Source organism: Ranitomeya imitator, chromosome 4, assembly GCF_032444005.1.
Source record: "Ranitomeya imitator isolate aRanImi1 chromosome 4, aRanImi1.pri, whole genome shotgun sequence".
Lineage (NCBI taxonomy): Eukaryota > Metazoa > Chordata > Amphibia > Anura > Dendrobatidae > Ranitomeya > Ranitomeya imitator.
The window spans coordinates 34,573,129-34,592,281 of NC_091285.1; the positions used below are offsets into that span (position 1 = coordinate 34,573,129).

General features: G+C 48.1%; 1 protein-coding gene across 4 annotated transcripts in view; it reads right to left on the minus strand.

Moving 5' to 3' along the window:
- LARP1 (La ribonucleoprotein 1, translational regulator) overlaps positions 1 to 8,611 on the minus strand; it is a 42,690-nt gene extending 34,079 nt beyond the window's left edge. For 3 of the 4 annotated variants that reach the window (XM_069763516.1, XM_069763514.1, XM_069763515.1), the window contains exon 1: positions 8,218 to 8,567. In XM_069763516.1, the coding sequence (XP_069619617.1) occupies positions 8,218 to 8,428 (211 nt within the window). In that variant the 5' untranslated portion in view covers positions 8,429 to 8,567. Of the gene's footprint in view, positions 1 to 8,217 lie in introns of all 4 variants that reach the window. The other variant, XM_069763513.1, reaches the window with a different exon arrangement.
- Positions 8,612 to 19,153: the final 10,542 nt, after the last annotated feature.

The following is a 19,153-nucleotide window of genomic DNA, read 5'->3' on the forward strand; positions in this document are numbered from 1 at the left end:
AATGCAGTGCAGGCTAAAGACACGCCCCCGAGGATCCTGTGAGCTACATTCTCTTGTTAAGACAAGAAAAAAAAGTTCTCTCTTGCCGAATGAAGAGGCCACAAAACCAAGCCCTCTTCGCCTGTAACCAGCTTTGTACTTTTGGTAGTGACTGTGTCCGTTACACAGGTCAAGCCTATTCAAGTGAATGAGACTGAACTGCGGTCACCAAAAGTAGACAGTGGCGCCTCGATGAAGTGGACATAGCAACCCTCATAGTCAAGCAGGGGTGTCGGACCCTTACAGATTTGATTCTGAGGTAAAGACACGTACTCAATGTTTTAGGCACAGACTGTAGACCCTCAAGGAGCTAAGTCCATCTTTGGAATCCGGTGGGTCCTACAGGAATATAAGACTGTAGTGTAGGAACGGTACATGTAGCCCTTAGGCTGCAGTCACACCACCAGATTTAATGGTCCTTGTACAGGCCACGGTTTCCTGACAATCAGCTGCTCTCCGACCCTAAACTATTAGCCTGGTAGGACGGTATCGCAGTCCGAGTCTACACATTTTTTTGGCCCAACGTTCCTGTGAGCTCTATGAGAACCGCTGACATCTGCTTATCTCCTAGTGGGACCGTTGTAAGGACCCCGCATACATATGGTCGGCTGATCCAGACGAAATTGTATTTAACGTGTAGAGTGGGCTTAAAGGGGACTTGTCACTAGGTCACAAGTGCTCAGATTTTTGGTATTATTTTATTCCCGCTGCTCCACTGAAGAGTGTTTTTTTTATTTTTTTCAAATCCGCTATACGGTCCCAGAGATACGGGCCTTTTTATGAAATGCTAAAGGCAGTAATAATCGAGAGGGCGGGGCTCGCAGGGTTCTCTGGGGGCGTGTCTAGACTTTGTTCTCAGTGATTACTCTGCAGGCACCGCCCCCTGGGAACCAGTATTAAAGATAAAGGGAAATATCTCTGGAACCGTATGGCGGATTTTTGAAAAATAAAAACCGGAATACTCGGGGGATCAGCAGGAGTAATACAAGAGCAAAAGCTGGACACTTGACCTGGTGACAGGTCATCTAACACCGAAATTAACAAAACAAGACATACACCACCTATCCATTTAATCTCCACCCGGGCGTCGCCTCATCAAAAAGGAATGGGGAACATATAAGTGAGGGTTTATCTCTTGTGTAGAGACAGCTTCAAGACTTCCAAGGAAATGCAAAAAAAAAAAAAGGTGTAAATGGAGGATAAAGTAAATACAATGGATTCTTTGTAACAAGCTCTTTGTAATACGGTATATAAGGGTATGAACACAGTTTATTTGAGGAGGAGGAAACGCTCTTTCTGAAGCTTTTTTTTTTTTAAAGCCTTTTGATGGGAGTGTATTTTCAAACCCTAAAGTGGGCGCGGGGACAAAAAAAAAAAAAATCTGAAAATTTAACCATAGTGGATTCACAGCAGAACTAAATGGAAGTATGGCTGACATTTTTTTTTTTGGGGGGGGGAGGAGGAAGGAGGGGGGATTGGTTAGAGAAGTGTGGGGATAAAACATTAGTGCAAGGGCTCTGACCCATGTGGAAATGCTAATGTTATCAGCGACTTAAAATGAAAGTGCTATATAGGTGCAAACACGCTCCGCTCACCTGCAGAGCTAACACAAAGGTGCCCCCGGGTGCGGCTGCCTGCACAGGCCCGCTATTTCCTTTGGCAAGTGAGGATTATTGCCTGAGGCTTAAGGGCCCAAAGCTGAGGGAGATAAGAGTCGCCCTTCCCAAATTACAATAAAGGTAAAGGCCCCATAGGGAGAAGGGGCGGCTCATCTACAGAGGCAGCAAATAAGAGGACTGCCCTAAATCCAACGCGCCAAATAGTGCTTTGCATAATGTTCCTACATGATACTCCAGAGCTGCGCTCACCAAGTACATCCATTACTTATCTACTGATCCTGTATTATACTCCACCATGGTCACAAGGAACGAGGCAAAGAGGAAGAGCAGCAACCGGATGGCAGCATACTATCAAGATGAGAGTGGAGAAGACTCTGGTGGACCTGTCTAGGCTTACACAAGATTGTGCTTCCTGCATCAAGTCGCCTGCACTCACTATTCTGCTGGTGGAGTCACTGTGTATATACATTAAGTTACTCACTCTACTGATTCTGCATTATATCCTGTATTATTCTCCAGAGCTGCACTCACTATTCTGCTGGAGTCACTGTACACACATTACTAATCCTTCCTGTATTACACCCCAGAGCTGCACTCACTTATTCTGCTGGTGCAGTCACTGTGTACATACATTACTGATCCTGAGTTATATCCTGTATTATACTCCAGAGCTGCACTCACTATTCTGCTGGTGCAGTCACTGTGTACATACATTACATTACTGATCCTGAGTTACATCCTGTATTATACCCCAGAGCTGCACTCACTATTCTGCTGGTGCAGTCACTGTGTACACACATTACATTACTGCTCCTGAGTTACATCCTGTATTATACTCCAGAGCTGCACTCACTATTCTGCTGGTGCAGTCACTGTGTACATACATTACATTACTGATCCTGAGTTACATCCTGTATTATACCCCAGAGCTGCACTCACTATTCTGCTGGTGCAGTCACTGTGTACACACATTACATTACTGATCCTGAGTTATATCCTGTATTATACCCCAGAGCTGCACTCACTATTCTGCTGGTGCAGTCACTGTGTACATACATTACTGATCCTGAGTTACATCCTGTATTATACCCCAGAGCTGCACTCACTATTCTGCTGGTGCAGTCACTGTGTACACACATTACACATTACTGATCCTGAGTTATATCCTGTATTATACTCCAGAGCTGCACTCACTATTCTGTTGGTGCAGTCACTGTGTACATACATTACATTACTGATCCTGAGTTACATCCTGTATTATACTCCAGAGCTGTACTCACTATTCTGCTGGTGCAGTCACTGTGTACATACATTACTGATCCTGAGTTACCTCCTGTATTATACCCCAGAGCTGCACTCACTATTCTGCTGGTGCAGTCACTGAGTACATACATTACATTACTGATCCTGAGTTACATCCTGTATTACACCCAGAGCTGCACTCACTATTCTGCTGGTGCAGTCACTGTGTACATACATTACATTACTGATCCTGAGTTACCTCCTGTATTATACCCCAGAGCTGCACTCACTATTCTGCTGGTGCAGTCACTGTGTACACACATTACATTACTGATCCTGAGTTACATCCTGTATTACACCCAGAGCTGCACTCACTATTCTGCTGGTGCAGTCACTGTGTACACACATTACATTACTGATCCTGAGTTACATCCTGTATTATACTCCAGAGCTGCACTCACTATTCTGCTGGTGCAGTCACTGTGTACATACATTACATTACTGATCCTGAGTTACATCCTGTATTACACCCAGAGCTGCACTCACTATTCTGCTGGTGCAGTCACTGTGTACACACATTACATTACTGATTCTGAGTTACATCCTGTATTATACTCCAGGGTTGCACTCACTATTCTGCTGTAGCAATCACTATGTACATACATTACATTACTGATCCGCAGTTACATCCTGTATTATACTCCAGAGCTGCACTCACTATTCTGCTGTAGCAATCACTGTGTACATACATTACTGATCCGCAGTTACATCCTGTATTATACTCCAGAGCTGCACTCACTATTGTGCCAATGAAGTCAGTGCATGCATTCAGTACTAGTCCTGACTAACTGCTTGTCTTACAGCTGCATTAATAATTCAGCAGGAAATCTCCTAGGTCTCCTTGCTGACCCGATGGCTGACTTGCATTCTGAGATGTTGCCTTCAAAGAGCCCGGACAGTAAATGTTCCATTGTAAAAATTATAAACTTCCGGTAATGTGGGAACTCCGCTCTAGCAAATGAATTTAATGTTTCCAGCAATGACCAGCAGAATTATGAATACAGCTCTGACTTATAAAATCTAGAAGGCGATGTTTTTTACATAGGCAGCCATAATACAGTTGCCGTATATTGTATAGTCAGGGGGTAAAAATGTAGCTGGAAAAATGTGCGTTTTTAAAGGGCAGTTTCCCCCCCCCACTTATTACGAGGTTTTGTATCAAATCAGAGCAGAAAGGAAACCGCGACAAATCTGCAAGGTGCGAACAGGCCCTTACAATTAACCTTAAAGGTTGCATTTTCGCCAGCGTTTAACTGAGGACTTTCCCCCAATGATATCGCAATAGTTCCGCGCCAAAAAATGTCAGATGTGCGATTTCTGTTGCAGTTTTCCAGCCACAACCTGCGTTTTCCACGCACAAAAAAAAAAAGAAGCTACTTGTGAACAAGGCACATTTGGAAGCAGCACCGTTTATTCGTTCAGAAAATGACCGTAAAAAAAAAAAGCAAACTTTATTAAAAAAATTTATCAGATGACATATTAAAGAGATATTCCTCCAGGAACGCTGCTTTTAGGGGAGACTCGCCATAACAAGGTGCCATACAAATGCACTATATGGCGGCATACGGCCTCTGAAGGACAGGGAGGCGTAAATGGTTATCCTTTTTTATGATTATTTTTAAAGGGGTTGTCCACAACTCGGACAACCCCTTCTCAATCCATGTTTCCGCCTTGTAAATCAACACCACCAACGCCCACCTCCGCTGCTGTTCCAGCAGTGTCGGCACTTGCTATCCTAGGGGATTGTGTGACAATGTCATGTGATCCCTGAGGCCAATCAGCACCAAATCACACACACATGAAGGAAGCGAGAGCTGCTGCTGGAGAGTGAAGCCAGCACTGATGTGCCTCAGGGATTGTGTGACATGTCATGTGATCCCTGCAGCCAATCAGCACCAAATCACATGTATAAAGGAAGTGAGAGCTGCTGCTGGTGAGCCTCAGGGCTTGTGTGACAATGTCATGTGATCCCTGCGGCCAATCAGCACCAAATCACACACATATGAAGTGAGAGCTGCTGCTGGAGAGTGAAGCCAGCGCTGATGAGCCTCAGGGATTGCGTGACAATGTCACAGTTGGTAAAAAGTCCGACCCCGAAGGTCAGTATAGGAGTTATTTTTCAAGGCGAAATGGATGACCCCCTAAATTTTTCCTGTAACAGAGCCCATTTTCCTAGAAATAGCAGCATTTTTCAGTGTTTGTGGGTGGCCATGTGTGCAAGAAAAATAAATAAATAAATATATATATATATAGCAGCCGTCCAGTAGTCACTTTCTATGTCACTTGTCAAAAACTCACGTTTTGTCATCACATTCTAACAATAGCAAAGTGACAACCAAAATGGCTACGCCTGCAGTTCCATTAGGAAGTGGTTTATAGCCCCTCCACAAACCAGATGTCGACAGACCCTCGACTAGGACTACCATTCTGTGCCCATCTGAACAAATGGGCACACTAGAGAAAAAAAAAAACACAAATGGAATTCAATTAAACAGCAGTCACTGTAGTCTATGGCCCTGTCGAGGGTTTAGGAACACTGAGAAAACAAAGTGTGAACACGGCCTAAGAGAGAGATGTGAAGGATATATATATAGACCAGAGGTGCAGCTGTGCCGTTCTGAGCATGCGCAGTGGGGGAAAAAAAAAAAAAGATCAATTAACTGATTGCATAACAGATACGTTTTCCATAAACTTACATAAAAAAAAAAAGAGTTGAAATACGTTTTTTTTTTAAACCAAAAAAGTTGGGCATATATACATACACTCTGCGAATCAAAAGAATCTGTCAGTAGGATCAACCCTCCTAAACAGTCTATAGGAGGCTGAATTAAGTGATGCCTTGATATCTGCGATCCGATGCCTTATTGCAGAGAAATCAATGTTTTTCTTAATATGTAAATGAGCTGCAAAGATCTATGGGCGGGACATAGATCTCCCGGAGATTCTGCCTCCAGAGACAGTGGCTGCTCTCCTGCAGAGTTGTGTGTGATTATACCCGACATCTCCAGCTTCCAATTGATTTGCAAGAGAGACGACAACCCTTGCGAATCATGTTCTCACGCCCACAGGGGCTCGATACCATGATGAGTGGGGGGACAAGTTTGGGGAAACCAACACCCCCATCGATTAGTCTGAAACTGATTTGCATATTGAAAACAGAACTTAAAAATAGTAGTTCGGCTTGGTATTTATTTATATACACAGCCTCTTGGTTTGGACAGCATGGGGGACCCCTTTAAAACAAGCTCTGGGGGCAGATTCCAAGAGATCTACGTCCGGCCTATAGATCCTAACAGCTCGTTTGCATATAAGAAAAACGTGGATTTCTTCAGGAATGAAACATCGGATCGCAGATATCAAGGTATCATGTTATTCAGCTGCCTATGACCTACATGCCCATATAGACGGCTTACTGACAGATGACTTTTAAAGGGGTTGTCTGATACTTTAACATTGATGGCCTGTCCTTAGGGAAGAGTCAGGCAGAAGTATAACTTGGACGGGGATTGCAGCGAAATGGACTGGCCGGCCGCTCTCCCGCCTCGAGCATAACAGCAAGTATTTCTATGCAGCCGTCACGCTCGAGTTGGTCAGTCAAAGCATTGTGACCCCCGTCTGGGTTACAAGGCTGCCTGATTCTTTGCTTAGGATAGGTCGTCAATGTCTGATCGGTGGGGGTGCGACACCCGCTACATCTGCTGATCAGGGGTTGATTCTACCGACAGATCACCTTTAAAGGGGTTGTCCGAGACTTTATTGATGGCCTGTCCTTAGGGAAGAGTCAAGCAGCAGCATAAGGCTACGCTCACATTTGCGTTGTGCGGGGCTGCGTCGGCGACGCACCGCACAACGCAAACAAAAACGCAACAAAACGCGCGCTAAAACGCAGCATTTTGCGACGCATGCGTCCTTTTTTTGCCGAAATTTGGACGCAAAAAAAAATGAAACTTGCTGCGTTTTCTGCGCACAAACAAAACGCATGCGTCGCAAGACGCAGCACAACGCATGTCCACGCGCCCCCCATGTTAAATATAGGGGCGCATGACGCATGCGTCACCGCTGCTGAGCCCGACGCAACCACGAAAAACGCTAATGTGAACGTAGCCTAACAAGGATGGGGATGGCAACGAAATGGTCAGCCTGGCCGCTCGCCCGCCTCGAGCATAACAGCAAGTATTTCCATGCAGCCGTCACGCTCGAGTCGGGAGAGCCACCGGGCAGTCGAAGCTTTGTGACCCCCCCATCTGGGTTATACGGCTGGGGGACCCCACTGATCTAGCCCATCAGTGTTAAAGTCCCAGACAACCCCTTTAATGAGTGCAGACGCTACAATGGTGGATCCTAATGGATGGCAATAATCACTTTTGTATGTCCTGCAGGTGTATGGTGTAGGAGGCGCCATAATGAGCACATGCCCCTCGTGGGGCCGGAGACTTATGCCCACTAATTGCCACTTATAGCCTGGGCTATTTATAGAGTGCCAGCGAAGCACAGTCAGCCAGCCATGAGCCCCAAATAGCAGAGCGGCGGCCCACGGGGCCAATCCCGCCCTGCCCGGGGCCAATCCCGCCCTGCCCGGGGCCAATCCCGCCCTGCCCGGGGCCAATCCCGCCCTGCCCGGGGCCAATCCCGCCCTGCCCGGGGCCAATCCCGCCCTGCCCGGGGCCAATCCCGCCCTGCCCGGGGCCAATCCCGCCCTGCCCGGGGCCAATCCCGCCCTGCCCGGGGCCAATCCCGCCCTGCCCGGGGCCAATCCCGCCCTGCCCGGGGCCAGCCCGAGCCTGCGGGGAATCTGCAGCCGTGCGCACGGACAGGCGCTCAGGCCTAGGGAGAGACCCACGTTGCCTGTCTGCAGTGGAATGCTGGGTAGCGGCGGTGGGCGGGGCCTGTGGAACGTTGGACCGTGAACGTTCTAAAATGGAACGTTGGACTCTGAGCGCTGTGAATGGAGGAGGTGAAGGATCGCCCGACACGGGACGATCGGCTGCACGATCCCCTGCACATCGCCACGGGACCGAGCCGGCGATCCTCCACCCAGGCCAGACTGCAGTGTCATCACAGGGTGTAATGGACACCCCACCTCCTCCCCCACCCGAGTCACCGCCCCCCACATCTCCCGTGTCACAAGCCGACAAGTAAAGGGGGGGGGAGCAGGTGACCTTATGAGCGCCTCAATAATCAATGCGAAAAGTGAGCAGCCCCCCGAAAACACTGACAAGCACATGGCGGGCCCCCCGGCACACACAGCGGCACCCACCTGCGGAGAGCTGGCCATTCACCGGGCCCCCGGGGCCACCGCCGCCGCCTTTGATCCAGGGGTTCACCTTGGGCGGAGGAGCCTCCACAAACTCCCTGCGCCCCGGTCCATCCTCGCCGTCCTGCTCCGGTTTGCCCCCCTCCACCTCGGTGTCCGGCTGCTGCTGCAGGGGCGGCGGTGGCATGAGCGGAGCTTCCACCTGAGTCGCCATGTCCCGTGCCCCCTACCACCACCACCCGGGCGGGGATCGGAGCTCGGACCAGCCGGGGAGACCGCTCTGCACCGGGCACGTGTGGAGGAGGAGACGGCCGCACACCGGGCGCCTGATCACCGGGCGGAATCCCGAGGTTACCGCTGCAATATGGAAGCCAAGGCAGACCACGCGATGGGCTGTGCGGGGCCGCGCTCTGAGACACGCCGACGTGCGCGCCCCCGACGGTCCTGGGGGGGCGGGGATCTGGGCTGAGGGTCAGCTGGAGCCCCAGTCATGCTGCACACGCTCCTTCCTCTGCAGAATGCTGGCACTTGTAGTTCTACTAATAGAAATCCTGAAGCTGTGGCCATTAGTCTCTGCTATTGTGAAACTACAACTCCCAGCGTGACTTGTCAGCAAAAAGTAGTGAATATTCAGGCGTGAACTATTCACATGCGTCAAATATGGATCTGGGGCGCGATTTTCTCGTATGTGGACAAAAAAAAAACCTCCACCTTCTCCTTCTGGTAGTGTGTGTCATCTGATTTTATTTAACGGACCCATGGCCGAGTGCGATCCGACCCTCGCATCAAAGTCGGGCACGTCTCTGATATTTTCCGTGGCCCACTTGGTCCGAGGAAACAAATCGATATGAATGTCCCCATAAACTATCACAGGTACGAGTGCGATCCGTGAAGAACGCAGATAGCGCTCGTACGCGAAAATCGGGCGTCTGAATGAGACCTAAAGCATAGGGGTCCTGTGTCCATCAATGTGATTGGCTCTTGAAGTGTTCTAAATCCTATAATGACCCCCCCTCACCCATTATGCAGTAATGTCCCCTAACCTAAGCCCACCCCAGTATATATGTCCCTCATCCTGGGCCCATCCTGGTATATATGTCTCTCATCCTGGGCCCATCCTGGTATATATGTCTCGCATCCTGGGCCCATCCTGGTATATATGTCTTTCATCCTGAGCCCATCCTGGTATACATGTCTTTCATCCTGAGCCCATCCTGGTATATATGTCTTTCATCCTGGGCCCATCCTGGTATATATGTCTTTCATCCTGAGCCCATCCTGGTATATATGTCTCTCATCCTGGGCCCATCCTGGTATATATGTCTTTCATCCTGGGCCCATCCTGGTATATATGTCTTTCATCCTGAGCCCATCCTGGTATATATGTCTTTCATCCTGGGCCCATCCTGGTATATATGTCTTTCATCCTGAGCCCATCCTGGTATATATGTCTTTCATCCTGAGCCCATCCTGGTATATATGTCTTTCATCCTGGGCCCATCCTGGTATATATGTCTTTCATCCTGAGCCCATCCTGGTATATATGTCTTTCATCCTGGGCCCATCCTGGTATATATGTCTTTCATCCTGAGCCCATCCTGGTATATATGTCTTTCATCCTGAGCCCATCCTGGTATATATGTCTTTCATCCTGGGCCCATCCTGGTATATATGTCTTTCATCCTGAGCCCATCCTGGTATATATGTCTTTCATCCTGGGCCCATCCTGGTATATATGTCTTTCATCCTGAGCCCATCCTGGTATATATGTCTTTCATCCTGAGCCCATCCTGGTATATATGTCTTTCATCCTGAGCCCATCCTGGTATATATGTCTTTCATCCTGGGCCCATCCTGGTATATATGTCTTTCATCCTGGGCCCATCCTGGTATATATGTCTTTCATCCTGGGCCCATCCTGGTATATATGTCTTTCATCCTGAGCCCATTCTGGTATATATGTCTTTCATCCTGGGCCCATCCTGGTATATATGTCTTTCATCCTGAGCCCATCCTGGTATATATGTCTTTCATCCTGAGCCCATCCTGGTATATATGTCTTTCATCCTGGGCCCATCCTGGTGTATATGTCTCGCATCCTGAGCCCATCCTGGTATATATATCCCCCATCCTGGTATGCATGTCCCTCATCCTGGGCCCATCCTGGTATATACAGTGGGGCAAAAAAGTATTTAGTCAGTCAGCAATAGTGCAAGTTCCACCACTTAAAAAGATGAGAGGCGTCTGTAATTTACATCATAGGTAGACCTCAACTATGGGAGACAAACTGAGAAAAAAAAAATCCAGAAAATCACATTGTCTGTTTTTTTAAACATTTTATTTGCATATTATGGTGGAAAATAAGTATTTGGTCAGAAACAAAATTTCATCTCAATACTTTGTAATATATCCTTTGTTGGCAATGACAGAGGTCAAACGTTTTCTGTAAGTTTTCACAAGGTTGCCACACACTGTTGTTGGTATGTTGGCCCATTCCTCCATGCAGATCTCCTCTAGAGCAGTGATGTTTTTGGCTTTTCTCTTGGCAACACGGACTTTCCATTCCCTCCAAAGGTTTTCTATAGGGTTGAGATCTGGAGACTGGCTAGGCCACTCCAGGACCTTGAAATGCTTCTTACGAAGCCACTCCTTCGTTGCCCTGGCGGTGTGCTTTGGATCATTGTCATGTTGAAAGACCCAGCCACGTTTCATCTTCAATGCCCTTGCTGATGGAAGGAGGTTTGCACTCAAAATCTCACGATACATGGCCCCATTCATTCTTTCATGTACCCGGATCAGTCGTCCTGGCCCCTTTGCAGAGAAACAGCCCCAAAGCATGATGTTTCCACCACCATGCTTTACAGTAGGTATGGTGTTTGATGGATGCAACTCAGTATTCTTTTTCCTCCAAACACGACAAGTTGTGTTTCTACCAAACAGTTCCAGTTTGGTTTCATCAGACCATAGGACATTCTCCCAAAACTCCTCTGGATCATCCAAATGCTCTCTAGCAAACTTCAGACGGGCCCGGACATGTACTGGCTTAAGCAGTGGGACACGTCTGGCACTGCAGGATCTGAGTCCATGGTGGCGTAGTGTGTTACTTATGGTAGGCCTTGTTACATTGGTCCCAGCTCTCTGCAGTTCATTCACTAGGTCCCCCCGCGTGGTTCTGGGATTTTTGCTCACCGTTGTTGTGATCATTCTGACCCCACGGGGTGGGATTTTGCGTGGAGCCCCAGATCGAGGGAGATTATCAGTGGTCTTGTATGTCTTCCATTTTCTAATTATTGCTCCCACTGTTGATTTCTTCACTCCAAGCTGGTTGGCTATTGCAGATTCAGTCTTCCCAGCCTGGTGCAGGGCTACAATTTTGTTTCTGGTGTCCTTTGACAGCTCTTTGGTCTTCACCATAGTGGAGTTTGGAGTCAGACTGTTTGAGGGTGTGCACAGGTGTCTTTTTATACTGATAACAAGTTTAAACAGGTGCCATTACTACAGGTAATGAGTGGAGGAAAGAGGAGACTCTTAAAGAAGAAGTTACAGGTCTGTGAGAGCCAGAAATCTTGATTGTTTGTTTCTGACCAAATACTTATTTTCCACCATAATATGCAAAAAAAATGATAAAAAAACAGACAATGTGATTTTCTGGATTTTTTTTTTCTCAGTTTGTCTCCCAAAGTTGAGGTCTACCTATGATGTAAATTACAGACGCCTCTCATCTTTTTAAGTGGTGGAACTTGCACTATTGATGACTGACTAAATACTTTTTTGCCCCACTGTATGTCTCACATCCTGGGCCAATCCTGGTATATATGTCTCTCATCCTGGGCCCATCCTGGTATATATGTCTTTCATCCTGGGCCCATCCTGGTGTATATGTCTCGCATCCTGGGCCCATCCTGGTATATATGTCTTTCATCCTGAGCCCATCCTGGTATATATGTCTTTCATCCTGAGCCCATCCTGGTATATATGTCTTTCATCCTGGGCCCATCCTGGTGTATATGTCTCGCATCCTGAGCCCATCCTGGTATATATGTCTCTCATCCTGAGCCCATGCTGGTATATATGTCTCACATCCTGAGCCCATCCTGGTATATATGTCTTTCATCCTGAGCCCATGCTGGTATATATGTCTTTCATCCTGAGCCCATCCTGGTATATATGTCTCACATCCTGAGCCCATCCTTGTATATTTGTCTCTCATCCTGGGCCCATCCTGGTGTATATGTCTCTCATCCTGGGCCAATCCTGGTATATATGTCTCACATCCTGGGCCCATCCTTGTATATATGTCTCTCATCCTGGGCCCATCCTGGTATATATGTCTCTCATCCTGGGCCCATCCTGGTATATATGTCTCACATTCTGGGCCCATCCTGGTATATATGTCTTTCATCCTGAGCCCATCCTGGTATATATGTCTCACATCCTGAGCCCATCCTGGTATATATGTCTTTCATCCTGGACCCATCCTGGTATATATGTCTCACATCCTGGGCCCATCCTGGTATATATATCTCACATCCTGGGCCCATCCTGGTATATATGTCTCTCATCCTGGGCCCATCCTGGTATATAGGTCTTTCATCCTGGGCCCATCCTGGTATATATGTCTCTCATCCTGGGCCCATCCTGGTATATATGTCTCTCATCCTGGGCCCATCCTGGCATATATGTCTCACATCCTGGGCCCATCCTGGTATATATGTCTCTCATCCTGGGCCCATCCTGGTATATATGTCTTTCATCCTAGGCCCATCCTGGTATATATGTCTCGCATCCTGAGCCCATCCTGGTATATATATCTTTCATCCTGGGCCCATCCTGGTATATATGTCTCTCATCCTGGGCCCATCCTGGTATATATGTCTCGCATCCTGGGCCAATCCTGGTATATATGTCTCGCATCCTGGGCCCATCCTGGTATATATGTCTCGTATCCTGGGCCCATCCTGGTATGTATGTCTCTTATCCTGGGCCCATCCTGGTATATATGTCCTGCATCCTGGGCCCATCCTCGTATATATGTCCCTCATCCTGGGCCCATCTTGGTGTATATGTCTCTCATCCTGGGCCAATCCTGGTATATATGTCTCGCATCCTGGGCCCATCCTCGTATATATGTCCCTCATCCTGGGCCCATCCTGGTATATATGTCTCTCATCTTGGGCCCATTCTGGAATATATATGTCCCTCATCCTGGGCCCATCCTGCTGTATGTGTCTCTCATCCTGGGCCAATCCGGGTATATATGTCTCGCATCCTGGGCCCATTCTGGAATATATATGTCCCTCATCCTGGGCCCATCCTGGTGTATATGTCTCACATCCTGGGCCCATCCTGGTATATATGTCTCGCATCCTGGGCCCATCCTGGTATATATGTCTCGCATCCTGGGCCCATCCTGGTATATATGTCTCGCATCCTGGGCCCACATATTTCTAGTGCAGCAATGCAATTCAATTTTCATATTTCATATTTGCATACTATGGCGCTACAGTGTGCTGCCTTATTTGTTTGATTGTATATGACGTGGTGACTCTAGGTAAGCACCTGTTCACCCTTAGTTTATGTTTGAATTTGACTGTCAGTTTTTTACAATCCTGGTATATATGGCTCGCATCCTGGGCCCATCCTGGTATATACGGTATGTCTCTCATTCTGGTCCCATCCTGGTGTATATGTCTTGTATCCTGGGCCCATCTTGGTATATACGGTATGTCTCTCATTCTGGTCCCATCCTGGTGTATATGTCTTGTATCCTGGGCCCATCTTGGTATATACGGTATGTCTCTCATTCTGGTCCCATCCTGGTGTATATGTCTCTCATCCTGGGCCCATCCTGGTATATACGGTATGTCTCTCATTCTGGTCCCATCCTGGTGTATATGTCTTGTATCCTGGGCCCATCTTGGTATATATATCCCGCATCCTGGGCCCATCCTGGCATATATGTCTCTCATCCTGGGCCCATCCTGGTATATATGTCTCTCATCCTGGGCCCATCCTGGCATATATGTCTCACATCCTGGGCCAATCCTTGTGTATAGGTCTCGCATCCTGGGCCCATCCTGGTATATATGTCTCTCATCCTGGGCCCATCCTGGTAAATATGTCCCTCATCCTGGGCCCATCCTGGTATATACATCTCGCATCCTGGGCCCATCCTGGTATATAGGTCTCTCATCCTGGGCCCATCCTGGTGTATATATCTCGTATCCTGGGCCCATCTTAGTATATATGTCTTGCATCCTGGGCCAATCCAGGTATATATGTCTCTCATCCTGGGCCCATCCTGGTATATATGTCTCTCATCCTGGGCCCATCCTGGTATATATGTCTCTCATCCTGGGCCCATCCTGGTATATATGTCTCGCATCCTGGACCCATCCTGGTATATATGTCTCACATACTGGGCCCAATCTGGGATATATGTCTCTCATCCTGGGCCCAACCTGGAATATATGTCTCATCCTGGGCCCATCCTGGTATATATGTCTCACATACTGGGCCAATCCTGGTATATATGTCTCTCATCCTGGGCCCATCCTGGTATATATATCTCGCATCCTAGGCCCATCCTGGTATATATGTCTCGCATCCTGGGCCCATCCTTGTATGTATGTCTCTCATCCTGGGCCCATCCTGGTATATATGTCCCTCATCCTGGGCCCATCCTGGTATATATGTCTCTCATCCTGGGCCCATCCTGGAATATATATGTCCCTCATCCTGGGCCCATCCTGGTGTATATGTCTCTCATCCTGGGCCCATCCTGGCATATATGTCTCGCATCCTGGGCCCATCCTGGTATATATGTCTCGCATCCTGGGCCCATCCTGGTATATATGTCTCGTATCCTGGGCCCATCCTGGTATATATGTCTCTCATCCTGGGCCCATCCTGGTATATATGTCTCGCATCCTGGGCCCATCCTGGTATATATGTCCCTCATCCTGGGCCCATCTTGGTGTATATAGCTCTCATCCTGGGCCAATCCTGGTATATATGTCTCGCATCCTGGGCCCATCCTGGTATATATGTCTCTCATCCTGGGCCCATCCTGGTATATATGTCTCACATCCTGAGCCCATCCTGGTATATATGTCTCACATTCTGGGCCCATCCTGGTATATATGTCTTTCATCCTGAGCCCATCCTGGTATATATGTCTCACATCCTGAGCCCATCCTGGTATATATGTCTTTAATCCTGGGCCCATCCTGGTATATATGTCTCACATCCTGGGCCCATCCTGGTATATATGTCTCACATCCTGAGCCCATCCTGGTATATATGTCTCACATTCTGGGCCCATCCTGGTATATATGTCTCTCATCCTGGGCCCATCCTGGTATATATGTCTCACATTCTGGGCCCATCCTGGTATATATGTCTTTCATCCTGAGCCCATCCTGGTATATATGTCTCACATCCTGAGCCCATCCTGGTATATATGTCTTTCATCCTGGACCCATCCTGGTATATATGTCTCACATCCTGGGCCCATCCTGGTATATATATCTCACATCCTGGGCCCATCCTGGTATATATGTCTCTCATCCTGGGCCCATCCTGGTATATATGTCTTTCATCCTGGGCCCATCCTGGTATATATGTCTCTCATCCTGGGCCCATCCTGGTATATATGTCTCTCATCCTGGGCCCATCCTGGCATATATGTCTCACATCCTGGGCCCATCCTGGTATATATGTCTCTCATCCTGGGCCCATCCTGGTATATATGTCTTTCATCCTAGGCCCATCCTGGTATATATGTCTCGCATCCTGAGCCCATCCTGGTATATATATCTTTCATCCTGGGCCCATCCTGGTATATATGTCTCTCATCCTGGGCCCATCCTGGTATATATGTCTCGCATCCTGGGCCCATCCTGGTATATATGTCTCGCATCCTGGGCCCATCCTGGTATATATGTCTCGTATCCTGGGCCCATCCTGGTATGTATGTCTCTTATCCTGGGCCCATCCTGGTATATATGTCCTGCATCCTGGGCCCATCCTCGTATATATGTCCCTCATCCTGGGCCCATCTTGGTGTATATGTCTCTCATCCTGGGCCAATCCTGGTATATATGTCTCGCATCCTGGGCCCATCCTGGTATATATGTCCCTCATCCTGGGCCCATCCTGGTATATATGTCTCTCATCTTGGGCCCATTCTGGAATATATATGTCCCTCATCCTGGGCCCATCCTGCTGTATGTGTCTCTCATCCTGGGCCAATCCGGGTATATATGTCTCGCATCCTGGGCCCATTCTGGAATATATATGTCCCTCATCCTGGGCCCATCCTGGTGTATATGTCTCACATCCTGGGCCCATCCTGGTATATATGTCTCGCATCCTGGGCCCATCCTGGTATATATGTCTCGCATCCTGGGCCCATCCTGGTATATATGTCTCGCATCCTGGGCCCATCCTGGTATATATGTCTCGCATCCTGGGCCCACATATTTCTAGTGCAGCAATGCAATTCAATTTTCATATTTCATATTTGCATACTATGGCGCTACAGTGTGCTGCCTTATTTGTTTGATTGTATATGACGTGGTGACTCTAGGTAAGCACCTGTTCACCCTTAGTTTATGTTTGAATTTGACTGTCAGTTTTTTACAATCCTGGTATATATGGCTCGCATCCTGGGCCCATCCTGGTATATACGGTATGTCTCTCATTCTGGTCCCATCCTGGTGTATATGTCTTGTATCCTGGGCCCATCTTGGTATATACGGTATGTCTCTCATTCTGGTCCCATCCTGGTGTATATGTCTTGTATCCTGGGCCCATCTTGGTATATACGGTATGTCTCTCATTCTGGTCCCATCCTGGTGTATATGTCTCTCATCCTGGGCCCATCCTGGTATATACGGTATGTCTCTCATTCTGGTCCCATCCTGGTGTATATGTCTTGTATCCTGGGCCCATCTTGGTATATATATCCCGCATCCTGGGCCCATCCTGGCATATATGTCTCTCATCCTGGGCCCATCCTGGTATATATGTCTCTCATCCTGGGCCCATCCTGGCATATATGTCTCACATCCTGGGCCAATCCTTGTGTATAGGTCTCGCATCCTGGGCCCATCCTGGTATATATGTCTCTCATCCTGGGCCCATCCTGGTAAATATGTCCCTCATCCTGGGCCCATCCTGGTATATACATCTCGCATCCTGGGCCCATCCTGGTATATAGGTCTCTCATCCTGGGCCCATCCTGGTGTATATATCTCGTATCCTGGGCCCATCTTAGTATATATGTCTTGCATCCTGGGCCAATCCAGGTATATATGTCTCTCATCCTGGGCCCATCCTGGTATATATGTCTCTCATCCTGGGCCCATCCTGGTATATATGTCTCTCATCCTGGGCCCATCCTGGTATATATGTCTCGCATCCTGGACCCATCCTGGTATATATGTCTCACATACTGGGCCCAATCTGGGATATATGTCTCTCATCCTGGGCCCAACCTGGAATATATGTCTCATCCTGGGCCCATCCTGGTATATATGTCTCACATACTGGGCCAATCCTGGTATATATGTCTCTCATCCTGGGCCCATCCTGGTATATATATCTCGCATCCTAGGCCCATCCTGGTATATATGTCTCGCATCCTGGGCCCATCCTGGTATATATGTCTCGCATCCTGGGCCCATCCTGGTATATATGTCTCTCATCCTGGGCCCATCCTGGTATATATGTCTCGCATCCTGGGCCCATCCTGGTATATATGTCTCGCATCCTGGGCCCATCCTGGTATATATGTCTCACATCCTGGGCCCAACCTTGTATATATGTATCTCATCCTGGACCCATCCTGGTATATATGTCTCACATCCTGGGCCCATCCTGGTATATATGTCTCGCATCCTGGGCCCATCCTGGTATATATGTCTCTCATCCTGGGCCCATCCTGGTATATATGTCTCGCATCCTGGACCCATCCTAGTATATATGTCTCTCATCCTGGGCCCAACCTGGGATATATGTCTCTCATCCTGGGCCCATCCTGGTATATATGTCTCGCATCCTGGGCCCATCCTGGTATATATGTCTCGCATCCTGGGCCCATCCTGGTATATATGTCTCACATCCTGGGCCCATCCTGGTATATATGTATCTCATCCTGGGCCCATCCTGGTATATATGCATGTAGAAAAGACGCAGAGACACCATCACGTGTTTCTCAGTGCAAGCAATAAATAGCCAGGTCTTTCACTGGGAAGGAACAATCATGGGAAGGGCAGCATCCAAAAAGGAAAACCACCTATGCCAAAACATGGTATCCATCCACAGACAGCTGTTTCGGGGTATTTGCCCCTCATCAGTGTGGAGTAGGAAACTGGCTATTAGGAGCAGTGGATGCTGCCCTTCCCGTGGTTGTTCCTTCCCGGTGAAAGACCTGGCTATTTATTGTTTGCGTTGAGAAATACGTGATGGTGTCTCCGCAGCTTTTCTACATGCATTTGCATATTTCCCATAAGGGATGGGGGCAGTGTTCTGGATCACTGCGTTGAGAAACACGTGATGGTGTCTCCGCGGTGTTGGATGTTATGATCTCCCTGAGGTCATTCATCCTTATGTTTATCATCCTGGTATATATGTCTCGCATCCTGGGCCCATCCTGGTATATATGTCTCTCATCCTGGGCCCATCCTGGTATATATGTCTTTCATCCTGAGCCCATCCTGGTATATATGTCTCTCATCCTGGGCTCATCCTGGTATATATGTCTCTCATCCTGGGCCCATCCTGGTATATATGTCTCACATCCTGGGCCCATCCTGGTATATATGTCTCACATCCTGGGCCCATCCTGGTGTATATGTCTCTCATCCTGGCCCATCCTGGTATATATGTCTCTCATCCTGGCCCTTCCTGGTATATATGTCTCTCATCCTGGACC